Source organism: Amphiura filiformis, chromosome 1, assembly GCF_039555335.1.
Source record: "Amphiura filiformis chromosome 1, Afil_fr2py, whole genome shotgun sequence".
NCBI lineage: Eukaryota > Metazoa > Echinodermata > Ophiuroidea > Amphilepidida > Amphiuridae > Amphiura > Amphiura filiformis.
Window position 1 is genome coordinate 8189954 of NC_092628.1, and position 22710 is coordinate 8212663.

Genomic DNA, 22710 nt, shown 5'->3' on the forward strand with positions numbered 1-22710 from the left:
GGACAATCTACTGGCTTAGGGTTATGACTGGGGTTGGAGTGGTTACCGTTGGTCAGATATCCTTCTCTTATTAGGATCGAGGATGGGATGAAGTTCTCCATGAGGGTAAATGAATGCCCCTTCTCAAGTTGATGCACACTATGACAAGATGATTGTCTGATAGGTAGTCTGACATATTCAGCAATTTCACTGAAAACCTCGGTTATTTTAAGACTTTCATTTTGTTTTGTTTTGCTTTATCTGTAACAATGCAATTTCAGTTCATAAATCTAGCAGAATTTCATGAAATTAACCTGCTACCAAAATAGGTGCTCTTGCTCATAGATGTATTGCTGCACTCACATCCCACAATATCTGGATAGACAGGAACCCAAGTTCACCATTCAAGTGTATTAAGGTCAATGTACTCTGCCCTGATGGATGATATCATTGGTAGTATGCCTGGATCTGAGATCTCTCTTGGGAACTGGATACTGAGTTATGTACACTAGGAATGTTCACCCATGAACCACAAACCAAAATAAATCTCATATCACTTGTCTAAGTTCAGTGACCTATACACACTTGCTATGGTAATGACACTTGACATTACATTTCTAAGTATGTGGTTAATGTACATAGTGTCATAATGTCAGATTAAAATGTTTGTTTTTTGCTATATTTGAAGCTGGCAAGCTTTGAATGTTGGTCTCTAGAGACTGTGATGTAGAAGACTCCAACACAGACTGTATTATAGGGTCTATGACTCCAGTCACTAAGAATTCTCACCTCAGTCCTACAGGGCCAATATTATCCAAATACATGGCACAGTTCAACGACCCACATTCCTAGTATAACACTAACTGACATTGCAGCAGTGAGTATGAATTTCATACACCAGAGTGCACAATGTCAGACAGATATCCATAGATCAATGAACTTTGTTCCCTGCGGATTATACTGTGTGCAATCCCAGTAATCAGGAATGCTCACCCATGACACCCAGCAGTAGATTGTTGGAGTCATGTTCAATAGCTGTGTGACTTCCACCAGGGTGGTAGGTTCTGGTAAACCATCAACACAAACCACATTACCCAAGCCTCACTCAGAAAGTTATTGTGGCACAGACTTCCCTTTTCTATTACTATACAATCCGTATTCAGTTTACCTGTATAACTTGCTCAGTTCGTAGATCGCAACGCACCTCATATATACAAGCGTGAAGCATCAAGTGAATGCGAAACAGCCAATGAGCTATATCAGAAAGTATCGGACACAAGTCAGTAGTAAGTTTGCCCCGATCACTATAATTGTCTCCCGAAAATTAAGTTAAATTAATCTGTATAGTAGACCCAGGTGATCACCATCAATGATCAATTCAATATTTCCAGGATACTTCTGGGTGTTGTGATCACGAAACTGCCTACAATCCAACCTTCTATGCAGACCATTTTTGTCCAGACCTGTGCATTGCTCATTGCCATGGCACCTATTTTCATGTTCTGAAGCATTGCAAGTGTTTTATTTTCTGTGTACAGCGGTAACAGCACTGTATTATATGCTAAGATACCATCCTTCCAGTATTACCACCCCATATGAAGTAACTTCTTGTCCTAATTTCAACACTTTGGACATTCAATATGCACAATCCTGATTTTTTTGCCTGATATTAATGCTTCAATGTATTTCTAATCACCTCCTGCATTTAAAAACAATGCGTTTTAATCCCATATCAATTTTCAATCGGATCCAACTTCAAATTCAGAAAATTTTAGCCTTTCCAAAATGGCATCACAATTATTATCAAATATTGACATTGTTGCATTTTTTTCCCCTGAAGGAAATAAATTGTTGTGTAGGCGTAATCGTTCTATATCAACATGTATATTCAATACCATGAAGTGAATTGACAGTGTTTAAAATATATTACAGGATATCAAGTTGAACAGCAACAACAAAATCAAGACAATAGTTGAGTCTTTGAGAAAGCATCCAAGCTTGTACTCCCAGTCACTTGTGTCAAACACTACCTGGCTACTCAACCATGCATGGCTGAATGAACCAATAATGCATTCACACTACAATTTCTAAACTTAGGCTTAAACAACAGTCTTGGTCTCAGGGCCTGTAAACACCCAGAGCGTGACCCTGTGGATCCCACCTCACTCGTGAGTTTTAGGGGCAAAGACTTTTCACAGGGAGGGGGGCAACTGTCCCCCTTTGCCCACCATTGCCTATGCCACTGGTCAATGGCACAACAAATACTGGCAGTAAAACAGAAATCCCAGAAAGGCATGCATCTAACACAAAATTCAGGTGTGTAGGCCTATAAAGAAAAAACAATGTTGCCTAATGAGTGCACATTGCCAATAGTGAACACTTTGGGTTTAAAGGTTCTATTTTGCCTTTTAAAATCAAAACAGTAACCGGTCTGAACATACCCTTTGCCAGTGTGAACTCCTGACATCAAAGCAAGTCTTTTGCATTTTTTCCAGGTCTACAACAATGTTTTTTGGACCACACCTCCTATTCCATCCAAATTCTTGAGATTCACATTTAGACCATAACAAAGTCACTTTTGCCCTCACCTTTTGAAGGCATGGGAATGAGTTCTCACACCCACATTCAATGTTTGAAACTTGCATGTTATGAATTTTCACCTCAGACAAAATTAGGATATTGCAGATGCACTAGACTGTGTTATTGAGTAACAAAGGTACAAGTTATTTAGTGAACCAACATACATGTATAGTTGTAGTTCTTAACAGTCGTAATTGGTTACGATTAGCACCTACGCGCTCTGCTTCAATAACATATTATGACATGCTAATTTAGCGGAAGTACCTAAACAATGCCATTTTTATACAGAACAGAATCACAATAAACCGAATGGATTCCAATGTTTGAAAAACAACTTTGGCACAGAATGGCTGAACTTGTTTACGAAAACAAATTTGTGTGGATTTTGTTGCCATGATATGAAAATAATACAAAATTATGAAATATGACGAACTTGAGAGAGCCTCAAAGTCTGCGGTCAGTTTTCTACCTGGAAATGTAACAAGTCGGTAACACCTTAAAGTCAAATGTTGTGTCTATGTCTCCTTAATTGAACATAACAAAATAAAGGGATCCCAGAAATGTCAATATATCTCTACCAATATTGCTTTAATTGGTTCCCATGAGCAAAAATGAGTTGTACCAATTTGTAAAAATTATTTTCAAACTTGTTTAGTGCTACATTTCTGGGTAGATTTCTCAATTTCGTGTGATGGACTCTAAACAGTAGTATGAGCACATTAGTTGGATAGCAAGGTGCTTGAATTTACTGGCATTTATCGGTTATTCAGACCACGTATACCATTATCCATTTATTTTCTGTGGAACACTATATACTCAGAAAAGAAAGCAGGAGAAATCCAGAATACAGGGGAAACCTGCAATGGACTGGATTCACTGGAAACCAAATGCACATAAAGCTGCTCGGGTACAGCCAGGGCTCGAACCCGGGACCTCAATGGTACAAAGTAAGGACAAAACCACTGTAGACACAATCACGGGAGCGTAACTCAGAATTGTTCATCAGCAATAAACCTAACTTTCAAGCCTTGTGTAACTTCACTATCATAAATTTACTTTCAGTTTTGAAAATAAGAAACCCACCATTTTCTTGATTTTACACAAAGCTGGCACCATGTTGTGAACTGAGGAGATCCTGCACAAACAGAAACAAAGTAATGAAGGAATGGATGCATTGTGGGCTGGAAGCATGATTTGGACTAATCGTAAAGGAATGGATGCATTTTGTGGGCTTAATTGAAGCATAATTTAAAGGAATTAATGCATTTTGTGGGCATGAAGTTCCTTGTTAAAATATAGGATGATATGGAGAAAAAATTCTGTACTTATAAAATTTGCTGAAAACAAATGTTTTATTGTAGAAACTACCAAATATTGCAGACAGAGGAGAGGCAAGGGGGAGGGGCATGCAAATCAATCATGGTCCAAAACTACCCTCAAATCCACCCAAAATACATTCAAACCCATCCAAAATACCCTCAAATCAACCCAAAATACACCCCAATTCCCTAAAAACCTGCCCAAATCACCAAAATTGGTCCAAGATCACTCCCAATTTGCCCAAAATTCTTCCAGAATTCACCCAATTTTGTGCAGTGGCCCCTCCCCATAAAAGTTGGCTCAAAATTGATCAAATTTGTCAACATCTGCCCTTCCCCAAAATTACTCCTAGCTACAGACCTGATTCCAGGGCTTTATTGTAGACCCATAATTTCTAAACATTGCAGTACATTGCCTTTACATTTACAACCAGTTTATGAAACATCAGCCAATCCAGGCGGCAGTTGTGTTTCACCTAAATTTGCCCTTGAATCCCATGTTCACCTTTTGTCCTACAGCTCACCATTCAGATTCGCCATCCATCCATGTCTAACGAAAGCGACACTACATGTACATAGTACAGTTCCTGCCATGCACTAATAGACCGCACTATGAGCCAAAAAAATACTCTCACTTCCCATGCACAGTTCATTAACCTCAATCTAACAACCTTATCTCAAAATTTGACCTCGAGCTGTGTGGTATCAATTTGTGTACCCAGCACATTCAAAGGTCATTCTATGAGTGTGCAAAGGTATTGAGGTTAAAGAACTGTGTCATGATAGATGAGCATGTTTGTGTTCCTAGTGTAGATGCAACCCTAGATTTTCATCTCCTCCTGTTTTCTTGACTGATTTTGTCTGCTTCATCACACATAGGTCCTTCACCTGACCTTAAAAACTACACATATATTTGCTTTAAATTAACATTCAAATTTATCCATAATAATATTTCAAACCTCTATAATAAAGTGAAAATCCTTCTGCATAATCCAGTTGTGAAAATTAAAATAACACAAATATTAAACTCATTTGAATACAAAAGTAGAAACTACAAACAATAAATTATGAATCAATCTGAAAATATATCTGTGGTTTATACATGATACATGAAAAATAGTGGCATAAAAAAATCCCCACTTAAAAAGTATTCAATGGCGAAGCACAACAAAGTAACTTAAGCTTAACAATTGCATGTATTCTTTTTCTGTAACCGTGACAAGGATACGAAAGACGAAGATGACAACATCTTGACCGTTACCTGCTGGTCACCAAGCCAGCCAGCTTGCTTGGCTGGAAGGCATACATATGTGTAGTGTGGTCACTACAATGAGTCTCTACATTGTGCATTGACCGACCGCTGACTGACCCAACACGCTGACTATGTATGTGAGTGTTTGCACGTGCCACCCAAGTCAAGCAGGGAAACACAAGTCGTCCAAACAACTGGAGGCGGCAACGTTTTCTCCACCACTGCTTGTTACCGAGATTAGGGACAATAACCCAGAGAGCTTTACGGAAGTCTTAATGCGTAATACTATCACGCTTGTCCTGCTGGGGATGCCGAGGAGGACATTGATGTTATGATGGGAGGATGATGCAGAGAATAGAGATCACTGGTGTCTCATCGTCACCAATTGACAAAATGTAGTATTTTATGACATTAATTTTGACACCTATTTCGTACATTACATGGTGGGTCAAAAATGCCCTATTTTTTATAGATCCACGGTGGCAAAAATTAAGTCGTCCCCTGACCAGCTTCCAGGACAACTTTGTGCTAAACTAAGGTTAATTTTGGTCTGAAACAGGCTAAGGAAGAGGCATATCATGAATTTCAGTAGAATTTGTCACAGCATAATCATCCAGGGAATAACTTCCTCCCCTACCCCCATCACACCCCTGCTGTATTCAATAGGATGGACAAGTTGTTACAGCTGTCAACCTACGATGGTTTATGCAGCCGTCAAAGGGAATCTTGACCCTACCCTCCTCAAGACTTCACCAAGTCGTTGGTGAATATGCGTCTAATCTTAAACTTACAGGACAAAACCATAGGGTGAATCTTGACCCAATGAGTTTACAGATGCTGTGAATCTTCAACCAAACAACTAATTGCAAAAGTGAATCTTTGACTAATCTTTACCCTCGTGTGGAGTGTTATATGCTTTTACATAGAACCAGCACTCACAGATCAGGTGAATCTTGACCTAATAATTTTTTTCTTGTGGTGAATCTTGAACTAATATTTTTAGACAGAAGGTGAATCTTTGCCTAAAAATAATTTTTGAAGGATGAATCATTGAAGGTGAATGGCTTGAGGAGGGTAGGTTCAAGACTCCCTTTGACGGCTGCATTAGTAATGTGTATCATTTATGGTATTTATTTAAGCCCTATTTTCCCGCTACCTCCTCCACTAGAATTTACATACGGTATCTTGTACAACTGTAGGAGTGACATAAGGGATGCACCATTTGATACTCAGGGGGAGTAGGAAGTTTTTCAAAAAGTTTTTTCCCCAATACATGAGCAAAAAAAAAAACTTTCCCCACCAACACTAAAAAAAAAAAAAACCTTCCCCCACCTAACTGTGTATAAATGCATGAAATTAAAAAAACAAAACTTGACGCCTTTGGCGGCAAAAAAAACAAAACGTCGCCGCCTTTGCCGGCGAAATTTTTTTTCTTCCTCCGACCCCAACTTCCTGCCCCCCCTGAGTATCTAATGGTGCGTCCCTAAGTGCATCAATTCAAACTCCTATTTGTGTGGCTAGATGATGTCTTGTCAATCATAAATCTTATCCTAATCAGTTATCTTGTTACAACAAATTCACACAAAATCATCACAATCAAGAGGCACATTGAAGTTTAAGTTCCTTACAATGGATGCTCTGATCACAATAATGTGCAGCAACAACCATTAAGTACAAACCTACACCAGCAACCAGACTAAAATGTAAAACACCCCAACAAAATGGTTATAGGTCAGTCGTCTGAAGGGTCATTAGTCCACAAACCCAGTATAAACTTAGTATAAAGCCTAACCCTTACCCTAATCCTTAGCATCACCATAACCCTACCCTGTAACCTAAGCCCTAAACTTAAACATGATGCTAACCCTTCTAAACCAAAACCTAACAATAACTCTAATCCTAACATTTACCCTAGTTAACTCTTAACTTAACTCTATCGCTAACACTAACCCTAACCTTATCCCTAACCCTTATCCTGTGCCCTTATCCTAACACAAAATGCCATAAACCATAACTTGAGCCCCTTTTTGACTAACAACCCTTCAGACTAATGGGCTGTTCCCAACAAAAAAATTTCAACAATTTTGTTATCTTTCAAAATACAGTGATTGAAAATTTAGAGATTGAAACTGTGACTAAAATGCATGGCTGCAAAAAGTGTAAATTTCCCATGCAGGAGTATATAACTTCCAAGTCAAATTTCATCCCAAGATAGCAAAATTTCTTGAAGCAAAATTCCCTCTATATCCCAAAATTTCACTTACAATCCCAAAATTTCACTTAGAATCCCAAAATTTCACTGAAAATCCCAAAATTTCCCTGGAAGTGGGATGAAGTGTGATCAGAGGTCTTTTGGTGTTTTAACTTAGTGTAGACAAATTTAAAGCCATAATGTGTGATTTCAGTCAAATTAAATTGAATTTTATTTTGTTATTCTTTGCCAAAAATTATTACATAATATTAGTAACAACTGAAAAGGAGATTTTCTGATGACTTTTTAAAGCCAAAATAATGAGGTAAAATTAAGAAAACCACTTAGCTGCTTAACTGTGGAGATGGGGGAACTGTAATTAAAGCACTTCAAGTTCAGGCTTAGTCTTTCACATGGTACTTTACACCATTGGGCATTGCAATCTGATGATGCAAACAGTTGAAGTTCATAAGAAAAATGGAGGGCGTCGTTGTGGAGCAAATCACATTTATTTAAACGTAAACAAACTCATCTTAAAAGCAGTCTTCTCTTTAGTAGTATTCATGTCATTGGACGATAACATATTTGTAAATGTCAACTAGCGACATGTCTGAGTTTTCAAAGACAACGATGGCGACACAGTCAAAATTGGACAAGTCTAATGGCTGTTTGGATACCACTGGGCTGCGTTCAATACGTGCAATTTACAGGTGACTCATAAGTCTGCTGACCTTTCCCGATTAAGACCTTATTTTGAGCCGAGATCGGTATCTGTGTTTGTTGTTGTTTTGTTTCTCTATGTACAGACAACAAAGGTAAATGACCCAGATCATCATCATATCCAAATCCACCACACAAAAATATCACGTCTGACATCTTTGATCTCAGTAAAATTCTTCATCCTGATCACTGTGAAACCTCTTTGACAGCTGAGAATGTGGTCAATTCTTGTCAAAAAGCTTGTCCCACAAATTTAAAAAAAATTAAAGTAAAAAAAAACTCAAAAAAACGCATTCCGCATCAGGTTTTACACTTGGGAAGGGCTTTGAGACGAACTATTAAAGATGGTCTTATAAAAGTTGTCACTCCATGTTGAAACAAGTATTTTTTCCTTCCTTGCCACTACTTAAAATGAAAAGCTGTGTGAACTTCCAATGTTCATGGAAAATGTGTTAGGCAAAAAATAAAGGGGAAAAAAGGCCTAATACACATTTTATGGCAAATGATTAAAAATTTTGAAATTTAACATTCCTCGAAGTAAACTTTGTAAATCTAATGATATGTACTTAAAGTGTATAAGGCTGGGATGAAAAGCCGACGATCAATTGAAGATTTCAACCTTTTGCCATTTTGGGGAAAATCTATATCTTCAATACGAAAGATCAAACTTTTTAATTGACCGTCGGCTTTTAAATCCAGCTACGTACACTTTAAGTACATATCATTAGATTTATATAAATTAAAATTACTCAAACAGTGCACTTCATGTGGGACTTCTTCATCCATAGACCACAAAGGCATCAAACCCAGTTTTGAACATTTCTGATTTAAAACACTCTAGTATCTTTCCCTCAATCACACAAAATCTTCTATTTAGCTTGCCATATTTTTTCAAAGTCTAGTTCAAAATACGCCATAGTACCATTGAGTGAATGCCAGTCGTGAACGCCAGTCGTACATCGTTGAATTACCCCCATTACGAAGCAACAGGCTAGCTCGCATTAACCCGTTGCATGGGTTATAATGACACAAGAATAAATTAGGGTGATGCATTTCCTAAAATTTAAGTGCTTTTTACAAGAAACACTGGATCAATAAAATTCACATATATATTTGAATGCATTTTTATGTTGATTATGTCATAAATGAATTATAATTAATATTTTAAAAAAAATTACAGGCGATTAATTGTACCTGTTGACTTTGTTGGGCTTTCACATTGATATGGCTAACTGAGATGCACTGTAGCTTGATATTGACTATAGGATGCCAATATTTGGCATTCTCCAAGCAGTCCCTACATTCCACCTCCGAATCTACACTTGGCCGGGAAGAATGATGTTTGCTATGATCAATGTGTCACTGACTTAAAGGTCAAAGGTCAGGGGTCAATGTCTTCATTTGCTAATCAATATGTACAGTATTAAGCTTGTGATAATTGGAATGGATTTTTTTCAGTTTATAGACAGAATGAAACTTCAATATTAAATATTGTGCATAGGAAATGTTAGAAAAGAAATGACTTCTTTTTGGAATCATTCCAAATCCATCTGCAATTATTTCACCTAAGTTGTATTCTTTTTGGAAATATTCCAAACTGTTGAAACTCCATGTTGACTTCATGATTGAAAGAGCTTAAATGTGTACATCCATATCAAAACGATGCACTTGTCGGCTGCTACATGTGTCTCATTTCACATGATAGCTAGGAATAAATACCAGACTCATCAAGTGTAGGTCACTTCAAATCATCCCGAAGTCAAAATGTATAAGGAACATTCTCTGTATTCCTAAACCATGTGGCTTGGGATGATTTGAAGTGACCTCCACTTCGGAAATGAGTCTGGTATTTATTCCTAGCTATCATGTGAAATGAGACACATGTAGCAGCCGACAAGTGCATCATTTTGATATGGATGTACACAAATGTGGTTTGATCAAGCAAAATCAGTCTGAAGTCGGGCATATTCAATTTTCAGTTTTTTATATAATTGTATTAAGCATTTGCAATGCAACATTTTGCAGAAAACCCCATTGAAATTGAACATTTAGTTCCAAAGATATGAACAGTTGGGGGCAAAAACCTTTTGTTGTATTTATATCTTATTCCAATCAGCAATCACCAAGCTGAGCGCAGCATGGTAGTCAGGTCTTTGACTCTGGTGTGAGAGGTCCTGGTTTAATCCTGGATTGAGGAAAACAAATCATTTTACAACAATTTGTAATATCTCTATTACTGCATTGAATTCTGGAACAAATGCAGAGGACCCACAATTCGGTTGATTCACAAGACGATGCGCCTAAAGTGGTTGTGGGGAGAAGCCAAAATATGTAGTGCATCATGGGGAAATGTTGACATCCAAATCCTGGGTAATACAAATACAACACAAGAACATTTATGTCATTGTGTGTGTGTTTAAATGTCAATATAATGTTACACACAAATGTATACTAAATCAGCAATTTACAATTATAGTAGATCCATTTTCTATTTGTTGACCACACGGACCCCTTCGTGGAGAAGTTTTCAACATTATTAATTTTAATAATCTCGCGTGAAAATCCAATGGTTGTTTGAACGGTGATGTCGACTCTGGAGGTCTAAATCAGGCTGGCAAGAGCAACCACTGGTGGCGGGTCGTATTTAGGGGTATAAATTCACGGTTATTTGTCTAACCGTTTAAACGGACCACAATCCGGTCGGTTAACCGTGTAAACGTATGTAAAAAAAAAAATCAAATTTCATCATGTTTTTCCTACCCTTCTACAATAACCCCTTTCCAAACCTTACTACATGTATACAAACCCACCCAAGCCCAACTAGCCTAACACCCTTGACCCACCCCCCAAAAGGGAACCCAAAATCGGACCGTTAGCATGTTTAATAAATGCATTATAAAGTTTCAATTACTTTATTTAGCCTCATCATCTCATTAAAATGGCAATTTTTTATGGCTAATTATAGGAAGAATCCTTTCACATAATTTTGGAAATTAAAAAAATTCTAAAATTCTGAAAATACAACAGCACAAGCTTTTTTCTTCTGGGTAAGAATTTTTTCTTGCATGCAACAGCTTTTTTCTTGCATGTTAGAAATTTGATAAATAGGTCCATGCATGCATTTTGTATATGATGACCTATTTATCAAATTTCTAACATGCAAGAAAAAAACTGTTGCATGTAAGAAAATAATTCTTACCCAGAACAAAAAAGCTTTTGCACTCTCAATGTATTTTTTTGGTATTTTTAGAATTTTAGAAATTTTTCAAATTTCCAAAATTATGTGAGGTTTCTCTTTTATTTTGTTAGCAATAAAAAATTTAACAATTTCGATGAAATGAGGGAAAATAAAGTAAATAATTAGAACATTATTAACACGTTCAAGCATTTAAAAACATTAAATATAGCTCAGATTTTCATGTCAAATCCATTTCTCCCCTAATTCCCTTTTGGGGGTAAGGGCAAGGGGTTTGGGTTAGGTTAAAGGTTAGTTGGGCTAGGGTAGTCTTGTATACATGTAGTAAGATTTGGGGGTGGGTTAGACTTTGTGTAAGGTAGGAAAAACATTGAAAAACTTTATACTTTATAACTTTTTTTTTTTAAATGTTTAAACGGTTAGCGATTTTTCTAAACGGATAGTGCATTTAACGGGCGGTTACATGTGAAACGTTTAAACGTAGACACCCTTAGTCGTATTGTAAATCGCGATAATTCAAAAGCAGTGGATAATAAACGCCTTAAAGTTAGCCCATTATGGGTTATTCCTGCATGTAATTTTGACGCAAAGTTACGGTTAGAGATAGGATTAGGGTTAGAATCAGCTTACATGAAATAATTACACGCAGGATCGACCAAAGTTAGTTCCGATTACATTAGAATGTTGCCTGGCTGTTTGTTTGCCCTGCCCTGGTCTGAACAACAAACATATAAATATTTAGGCCTAGATACAATAAATTTACTTGGCTTTGTACCACGTACCTTTAAATTGGAAGTTAGTAATAGTGTAATAGATACCCAACTGTTGCTGTGTTACAGACATAATGACTACACATTTTCCCCACAAAAAACACAAACTACAAGGATTCAAACATAAAATTAATCTCATTTTCAAATTCAAACCAATATAACGTAAAAAAAAATGCAATTAAAAATGCAGACTTGTAAGCAAAGCCACACAACGCTTTGTAATGCTATAACTATGCTGCAACTCTTCAGTTTAGCTTGCTTGGATGTTAAAACAGACTGGCAACCCAGATGTATTTGGGATGACCACGTTTGTCATCGACGTGCCATTGTATGATCATTTTGCGCTGCGACCACGGAGTAAAATGGTCAGATTCACTGGCTTGGCACTAAAAAGCGGGATAATTTATGCGTAGCACTGTGTAATCTCTTCCTTAATTAGGGACGATACTGGTCATTTTTTACACAAAAAAAATTTGTTTCATATTCAGGGAAATTTTTTTGGAATAATTTCAAAACTGAGATGTCCTGAGGTCACGCTGACCACCGGTTGCCATTTCCAAGTTTTGATCTTCCCACTTATCCAATCATTGTTTGCCGTGTGACAGATATACTGTGTGTTAAAATGTGTCGTATTTATTTGTGTAGCATATAATATGCCGGCTGAGCTTACACATTATACTCCTCTGTCTGTCTGTACATTTGAATATGGTATAGCACCTGGCTACACACAGCTAGGCAAACCAGAATTTTTAAAGATTGAGTAAGGGATAGATGGATGGACCGACTGAGAGAGAGAAAACTGACTAGATGCAGAAAGGTAGAGAGAGAGGAAGAGTTAGAGAGAGAGAGAAAGAGAGAGAATTTGTGTATGAATGTATGAGCAAAGTGAGGGAGAGAGAGCAAAGAAATTTGAAGAGCATGAACGAGAGTAAATGAGGGAGGGAGAGAGAGAGAGAAAGTTGGTGTATTTAGCCTTGCAATTTTCAGTCATGCATCTACTGCACATTCATGAACTTCCTCGCCAAATAATTCAGCAATGGCTGCGTGAGAGACCAATCCAACACTAAACCTGCGTTGTAACAGTGCATTGATCCTAGCCTCTGACTCAAGCTTTTCGTATTGTGCTCAACCTGTACAGTTCACTATGCCCAGACATGGAGACGACACAATTTACAAGGCTAACTAGCTGACTGCACAGGCAGGCAGACGCCACCATTCTGGCCTAGGGATCCTGTTGCCATGGTTACAGATTCAGCCAGCCTCATTAGGTTCTTCGCAAAGACTAGACAATATAATATTATTTGTTTCTTCCAAACAAAAACAATGCAAAAAATCACCCTACACTGAACACACTACCACTTGTAACTCACCATTACCACATTATGACCTTTTTTTAATTTTTCAAATTTTCAAAATAAAAATGAATGATCCGAAGTATGATAAACAAGATAAATTTTTATTATGGCCCACTTGGTCTGTGTCACAATTCTACCGGTGCACCATGACATTTAGTCACAACAGAATATTTCCATTTCTTATATCATCAAGACATACGCTATTCAAAATTTGTCAATTTGATACTAAAATGTTGATTGAATGTAAGAAAAGCATTATTTTGGGTAGAACTATAGCCAATCAATGGTTCAACCTTCACCCTCCATCTATTGATCTCTTTACTGTGCAAGTATAGATACATTGCAATAGCACTAGGTCACACTAATAAATAGAGCACTTTTTTGCATAAATTTCAAAGAGCTATACCAACCATTGTCCATTTTTTTCTAACATTTCATTGGAGTGAACACAGCTGATAACAGCGTGAGGATTGTCCGCGTACACTTGTGTGATGAATGACTGTATGTGCGTAACGCGGAAGTGAATCCAAATCACCTGTGATTGGTTAGTATTATCATTAAGCATGCAAGGTTGTGCGTTCGTGTTGCATCAAAATACTATGGTTTAGAGGGGAAAGAGGGCAATCTATTTTTCCCAAGGTACTGGCTATGGGCCTATCATGCCGAACCCAGGAGGTAATATAGGCCAGTACAGAGCGAAAAATAGTTTGCCCTATTTTCCTGATTATACCATTCGAGTATTTGTTTTATTACACGGTGTATTAAGTTACACCTCTTAATATTTATAAGCTAATGGTGCCAATTATTCAATTATCTTTATTCTTCATTGAGCCAACATTCCAAAATCAAGTTCCAAGTTAAAAAAGATTATTTTTAGAAAGTAGCATCGCAGTGAAATTTTTACGTTCAAACTTTGACGCTCGTATTGAGGTGGTAGAGAAATAACAGAATATATTAAACAGATAATAGTCTGTTTACATTGATCAGCTGGTGGTAGCTGAATCTATTTTTGATGTGTTGTATGCGAGCGTCCAATCAATTGGCACCATTAGCTCATGAATATGTAAGTGGTGTAATAATCTGAAATACTTTTGCGATCAGATCGCGTACAGCTGTTGGCAGATGTGTTCACGTTCATTCAAATGAGTTTTTACTAGATCCACTTTTCTGTATGGGATTGCTTCACTCTGGGATTGCTTGGTTTGTTTGGTTTTTTGTTTGTTTTTATATTTGTCAATAATTGAGAAAAAATAAAATTTTATTTGATAATATCTGAGGAAATTTACCCAAGGTAAATATTTATATGAAAAGGCATATTTCAGCCACATCTTAATTTTTCAGAAATGTTTATTTTATTCCATATACTTGACACATTTTTCAAATGGGTACAATGTAAAAGGACTTATTTCATCCAACTTCCAAATTGGGCCTTGTTTCCACACACAATAAGCAATGTTTATCTCCCGATTCTGAATTTATCCCCACACAAAGTTCTATATTCTGTAGCATTGCCCATGCAGCTACATGTAGTAAAAGTAATTTAACCTATTTAGGGATGCAGCATTAGATTTTCAAGGGGGACTGGAAGTTTTCTATTTTTAACTTTGCCCACTAAATGAGTAAAAAAAACTTTGCCTTTATCACTAAAAACTAACAAAAAAAGACTTGAACCACCGTCCTACGTAACTGAACGTATGGCATTTTCCAATTATACTAGTTAGTTTTGTGGGGTTCATTATTGAACCCCAATGGTTTTAGCTTGTATTTATATTATTTATTAACAAAGGCCTATTTGTTTGTGATATTTCAAGCGTTTTAAAATTTCAAAATAATCCCATTCAATTACACGGTTGACGATGGAAATTTACTGAATTTAGAGAATTCAATGCGACCACCACCTGGTTCAATGTATAGGTACCGCGTGAACGTTGTAGTGCAGGGCGATATAGTCAAAAATTGTATTCATCTATTGCTATGGTAATTAATCCCGATTATTACGTCACTTCGACAGCGAATGGACATCAAGAATCACATTTATTTTAATATTTTTAAAAAGAAAAAACAATTCAAAAAGGATGTTGTTTATAATCATAAGATATGTATCCTTTATGATCTCCGTTTCCTTTTTTATAATTGCATGATTTATATCTCTGTCAAGGCCATTTGCCCACAGTTGAATCTTGCCAATTGGGGTTTAGATCTATAGAGTGAAAAAAAATGAAGCATCAAGTTGAGGAAGACCAAGAAAATAACAATAAACAAGTTTTACTTAAAATGAGGCCTGCATCCAGGCAGGCAGGGAGCAAGGTTGTGATTTAACATGCAGGACACACTGTAACAGAGGTGACTTGACTTAGGTAGTTACACCAAAATAAGGCGCTTCTCATCTCATTACTGACACATAAATGAATGACAACAAAATACTTGTCAGGAGAAACAACAAGTATAGCTGACATAATTTGATGTCAAAGTATAAAATTAAATGAAAAATTGTATGAATGAGCAAAATATATACAAACTGAACAAATAAATAAATAAACACATGAATGAATGAATGAATGAATGAATGAATGAATGAACAAACAAAACAAATGAATAAAAGAATAACTAAATGGTTTAATGAATGGATAAATGATTAAACGAATGAATGATTTTAAACAAATGGATGGATGAATTAATGAATAACCACAGTGAGTCTGTGACAATCACCAACTTGGTAAGCATGTATAGCGAGTCCAGCCCAAAGGACTGGACCAAGCCTGTCCTTCTATAATACCTAGTACCTACAATGTAGGCCTACATGTATATCATAAAGCGACAGAGCCGAAAGTAGTGCTACAATGAAATGAAATAATATCCTTTTTCATACATTATATAAGGGATGGCCTTTTGAATGAGGTGCAACACTATTTTAAAAGTCACTGGGACTGTAAAAGAGCAGTTCACCCATTCTCTTTTAAAGATCAAACAAATATTAATCAAAAACAAACATACTATGGCCTAATTGCTTAACATAAAAAAATTTAGGGTAGGTAGGTAGGGTTTTTTTACTTTTAAAGCTGTTAATTGCTGTAAAAAAGGCCTTTTTGCAACAAAAAAAAGTCAGGTCGGGCCTATTTTTAGGGTAGGTCGGGTTACGCCAATCAAACCATTTTTTAGGCCTAACTTTAACTTGGCTTCTTTTAAGCATTCAAGCTGCATATCTACCTTGGGTTTTGAAATCTCAGTATTTTGTTTTAATTTATGCCTGTGTTAACAGACCATCACCAGAGATACACACAGTTAATGAGTATGGCACAATGCAGCGTGAATTTATGTTATTCGCCTACTTGTTGTAACCAGGTTAATGCCCCGTATCTCTTTGTTACCAGAATCATTCATTAAATTTGACAAGTTAAAATAAATCCCAAATATAATGAACATTCCGTTGATGTATTAATAATGCTCTATGCATGACTGCTTTTACAATGTACTAGGTTCCAAGGTCTGGAAAAAGACTAGAAAGCTAGTAGTAGTAGTACCAGTAGTAGCATAAATGTATGTTACTTCATCAAATTAATCGCCTTGTTTTACTATTTTTATGCAAATGTATCTAGAAATAAATTCAGGTCCTTGCACTTCTTGCACACCTTCAGATACATGTATGTCATTGTACTACACTTATAGGCCTAATATGTTAATGGAACAGTTTGGTACAGATGTACCCCCAAAATGCTATGCAATATTTATAAACACAACATTTTGCTTGAGTTTGACAAATCAGTTGTTGTAAATGCCAACATTGCTGAAGTACAAGGCTGGGCAATTCTGCAGCTTTCAAAACCACCCTATAATTTTGGAATGTTGAACTTTCAAAAGAGAACATTTTTTCCTTCAAAGGCTCACCTCATCTGGTTGTTGCCAAATAAATAACATTTCAGGGCTGAAGCTAACAGATAACCTCTTGATTCTTCAAAGGGGTTCTTTGACCTTTCACCTTTTGAACTCTTGACCCTGGACAACCACCATGCTTGGATCAGTCCCAAGACAGTACCCATTCAAAAGAGAGAGTAGCATACCGATTTAGTAGCAGGTCACTCACTCACAAAAGAAGTGCTTTTCTGCACTGTAGAATTCCCATAGCTTCTTTCCTGTACACACACACACACAACAATGCTCGGACTCCCTATTTTGAAGAAATGTATTGAAAACCTGAAATAAAGACCTACTTTTTATTTGATTGTGAATCATATCTTTCTCTTTGTCATTCTGTTTGATCATAGACCATCGAAACATATGTTTCTGATGGTCTATGGCTTGATAAATTCTTTGATCTAAACTCTAATTTTGCAATGTGAAATGCAAGTACTTCATATAGGTATGGTACTGGTAGTAACAAAGATCTGACAAATATTAACAGCGATGTTGACCCTGGATTTCAAAAATGGGACTGGTAAGAGGAACCGCTGGCACCGCATCGTATTGCGAATCACAAGAATTAAAAGTTCTTCATTGTGTAATCTAAAAATCTGAAAAAATCTGAAAAATTAATGTTTCACAACATTTCATTTTGCCATTGGGTCACAGAGGCCTATTTCTAAAGAAATCCTGCCAAAGCCAAGAAGACCTACAATATAGCCAGGCAGTTCTTTCCCTACTCAAATTATAATAAAAAGTGGTCAATGAACTCTAGAAGACATTCATGAGCGATAACATCATCAATACAACTTTTCACATAGTTATTTCAGTATGATCTGCATCATTATTATAGCAACATAACAACAATCTCAGTTGTGTATTTCACTTTAATAACCTTGTTGCATTGGGAGTCATTGACCTGAAATAATATTGTAAATATACCAGATTACAATAACAATTATCTGGAATCAAGCTTTTTTTGCGTTAATAAAATGCCACCACTTTTTATTTTAAGAAATAATTATTTGATATCTTCTAAGCCAGTCACTCTCTTCAATTTAAAACAGATTTGCAGAGCACCTGATACTAGATTGATCATTAAAGTTGTACTATTTCCTTCATACCCAAATCACATTTTGCCACATTTTAAAATATATCGTCGCAGAGTGCAACAATATCGTATGTGCAGTAGAATGTAATAGCTGCCTTTTGTAAAACACCTATTGTTTGCAGCACAATCCCCCATTATGCTCATTGTGCAAAGTGTTGATGTTCTGTATACTTTCCTGATGGCCAGTAAGTTAACCCCAAGATATCACCTTTACATGTAGTTGGGAGTTTTTCTAGTGTTATTGGATAAAAGTAAGAACATGCATTTATTGAAATGTTGCAAATGGCAGCTATTGCAATATTCTACTGCACTTACGATAGTGTTGGACTCTGCCGATGAAATGGGACCGGATAATACCCTTAGACCATGTAGCGCACAGAGTGAATCTATGTCCCTAGAATAAGAAATAAACCTATTGTTGAAAGTTATTGTTTTTGACCAGTTTTACTTAGTACCAGATTTTTTAGTACCGGTATTCACATACTTATATTATAGCCTTGCCCTTTTCCAGGTAAATTTCAATGAAATCCTGAACATACCAGGTCAATTCCTGGAAACTTCTGCATAAAATTATTGATTTTCTTGAAACAGACCAAGTTCTGTCCCACTGGCAATGAAAAGGGTGGTACATGTTGAAATCAATGGGGAAAAATTGCTTTCTGATAAAAATGCACTTTCAAAGATCTGCACTATATACAAGTCATTTTTTGTTTTTTACATGTGCTCATTTTTCTGGCTAGGTTTATCTTGGTGTGACAATTGCATTCATCACCATTTTCTGTGAAGATGATTTCTTTCAAGTAAACATTTCTGTTCCATTCCTGGGTTTATACTGCCACAAATTAGGGGAAAAAAGAGCACTAATGTTGCTGTAGCCTAGTATTTTAAGTACATAAGTTATTATTACAATGCTTCATTTGTCCTAGCATGCATGAAGAGGCACAAACATCCTGGACACAGTGGATTCAGAACTCAGTCCATGTAATTCTCCATCGCAGCAGCCTAGTATCACCTGAAACAAAATTTCTTCTTCTTTTAACTGTACAAATCTATGGCAAAATACATGTACATTGTATGGCTCCACAAATTACAAATCAATAGAAATTCTACTAACTTTTGAGAATACTTCACATCCATACACTCAAATATTATACACACAAGAAGAAATTAAAATTGTACCTTAAAGGTGTACATTCCATCCTCGAGTACGGAGAAAGTACATTTTTTGTTTGATGTTAATTGTTATGGCCAATTTAACCTCAGCATACAATACACGCATGGGTCATATTTTGGTTGAATTTCATTGAACTAGATCTAGGGAGATACCGTTTAATGAACGATTCAAACTGATCATAGACCCCTATAAGGGAAGGTCTATGAAATTGATGAAGAAATCAGAACAGGCACCTTTAAGGTACCGTATATTCATTGTGAACTGATGAAGTACTCACATAATCATGGAAAGCTTTTGCTTCACTGGAGTGTTCACATGTTTCTCTTCTTTCTGGAGCTGCACAATACAAATCCCAAAATACACTGTAAAAACAAGGAAAAACAGGAGAAACGTGTTAATATTACAATGAATCTACTGGTGTTTTAACAAAGCTTACCGTACTGCACATACCTATATAATTGTCATCAAATTATCAAAGTTTGTGTTATCGATAAACATACACATACTGGTACACATAAAGTAGCGTTAATTTGGGGTCCCAATTTTAATTTTAATGTCCACCTACTACATTTTTGGGTGCATCCAGTCGGACCCCATTAAGTGGGGATTTATCAAAATTAATGCATCCAGGGCTACAAATACATGTCTAGCACAACAATTAACTCTGCTTTTAGTTACACTTCTGTTAAGGGGGTACTACACCCCTGTGGTAAATTCGTGACTATTTTTGCATTTTTCTCAAAAAATAATATTACACTGGTAACAAAAGTTATGTATATTATTGGGGCAAGGAATCCAATTACTACACTGAAATTTCAGTGACTCGAGACAAGCGGTTCGTTATTTATGATAAGAAACGAGGTACATTCTAGCGGTACCTCTTTTCTTATCATAAATAATGAACCGCTTGTCTTGGGTCACTGAAATTCCAGTGTAGTAATTGGATTCCTTGCCCCAATAATATACATAATTTTTGTTACCACTGTGTTAATAGTTTTTGATAAAAATGCAAAAATAGTCACGAATTTATCGAGGGGTGTAGTACCCCCTTAAGGTTATTAATTATTTTAAACTGTTGTGATTTGGTAGTTCACAGCATCTTACGAATGGTAGTGAGCTTTGGCAAAAACTGTATTGCTCAATTCATAGCGATTGTATAGAAGAATTAAAATATCACAGATATACTTTTATAGGTGCTGCGGTTCTTGAGTTACGTTGTAAAGAGGGCTGAAACAACAACACTTTTGTAAAACGTACATAACTCATTAACAACAATAAATTAAGCAAGTTTGCAAAGTATACAATTTGTAGAATGAAGTTTTGCAAAACATCAAGGTGTTATTTTCCAATAATATATTGATCTAGATAATTAAAATCGAATTTTTAGGTTGCTTCGACCAACAATACCTCGTCTACCCTTAACCTATTCAGGTCGTCATTTATTTCATAGGTGGGGAGTAGGGGCTCAAGGTCATCAGGCTATCCTCGTTTAAATACAAGAGGAATCTAAAATTTTAGCCACTTCATTCATCCTAATTTGCATCCGTCCCTATCGGTAAGCGCCCGTTTCAATGCAAGTCCGATGATGTAATGATTATAACTTCAGATGTACACTAAATGTAATGCATATTGTGTGTACTATAAAATGTGTACATTCCATATTTTAAATCATTTATTTTTTTCATATTAAACCCCCTCCCCCGAAGCTCTGCAAGGCAATCATTAGGTCGAATACTGTAAATGTTTTATTGGAAAACATTATCCCAGCAAGCCAGTAACACAAGTTGCAACTTGTTGAAGTTGCCACGGTGCACCTCTGAGAATTAAGACATTTCAAGTTGCTAGTAAACAACAAAAACATGGGTAGATCACTTGATGTGTAATTGACTGTTGACTTTCATTAATCCCCGCCACTCGGTTCCGTGTAACTGAAAATTTCATTGCTTTATTAATTTTTTTATATCGTTTGGACTTCATCCAAACGATATTTTGCGGGGTTTGTTTGTTTAATTTCTTCGTAACCTGGGATGCTGAATCAGTTGAAAACATAATCATCTGTTCTTCCTTGACACAGATCCTCAGCGTCTTTTCCGAGGAATTGATTGGTGTGGGCCTTGAAATTATGTATTCTGAATTTGAAGGTTGTTACCGCGTTTTAAGATGGGGAGGCATTCTGAAAATGGGGTGTGGGAGAGGTTATGGAGGGCGAGTAGGGGTGATTGTGCGAAAAGTTTTTGAAAATAACTTGGTCAGTGATTTTACGATACAATGTCATGGGATCAAACTTCATTTGTGGTTTGTTTAGGCCATCAGCCCTTCAAATGGGGGTGGGGTGGGCGGAGGTTATGGAGGTTATGCAGGGCAAGTAGGGGTGATTGTGCAAAAAGTTTCAGAACTTGGGGGGATTGTTTGCGTCATCAGCCCTTCAACTTGTTCATGTTTTGCGTGTGGGTGTTACTTTTAGGGATTACACCGCATTTATTTTTTTGTCTTACAAATCTTTATAGTGAAATAGGTTTTTGAGGGTTTCCGGACTTTGCTAAATTGTGACCTCAAGTGACTAAGCACTGGCCCTTGCCCTGCATCTTCAGGTTCTTAAAGGACTCCCACACAAAGGCTTTACAATGCAACCCAAATACAAAGAACTCACACAATTATTGATTAATATTTATATGTGACTTCTTTGTAGCATCCTTTAACCAAACCTACACATTGCTTTCAACAAGTTGCATAAATTGATGAATAATTGATGAAACATTTAAAGCAATGTCTGGCACATATTCAACTTGTTGCACTAATAAGATCATTGTACTGATTTATTCTTCTATTTTTAAAAAAATATTACTAACCTTTGAATTGATCATAATTGTTGGGTTTTTGGGTTGTTTTTTTCTTCCCTTTCTTTTTCAAATTTAGACTTACTATATTATTATCATCTTCATAAAAATAGACCACAAATGAATTAGACATTGAATAATTTTGGGGTAAGTAAGTGACAACACTCCAAGCTAAACTGCAGCATAGTGAAAGTAAAATGTACCATACTTAGTTTCTCTCATTGGTGCATGATGCAAGTAATGCAAATTGGTTGGATATGATACACAGGTAGACCATGGTAAATCACAGATATTGGAAATACATTGCCTTAAAAAATATATTATAAGAA

At 36.3% G+C, this 22710-nt stretch overlaps 1 protein-coding gene across 1 annotated transcript in view; it reads right to left on the reverse strand.

Moving 5' to 3' along the window:
- The window catches only part of LOC140146850 (single-stranded DNA-binding protein 3-like), a 195232-nt gene that overhangs the window by 164623 nt on the left and 7899 nt on the right, over positions 1 to 22710 (reverse strand). The window contains 1 exon segment of the mRNA XM_072168769.1: positions 19822 to 19906. Coding sequence (XP_072024870.1) covers positions 19822 to 19906 — 85 coding nt within the window.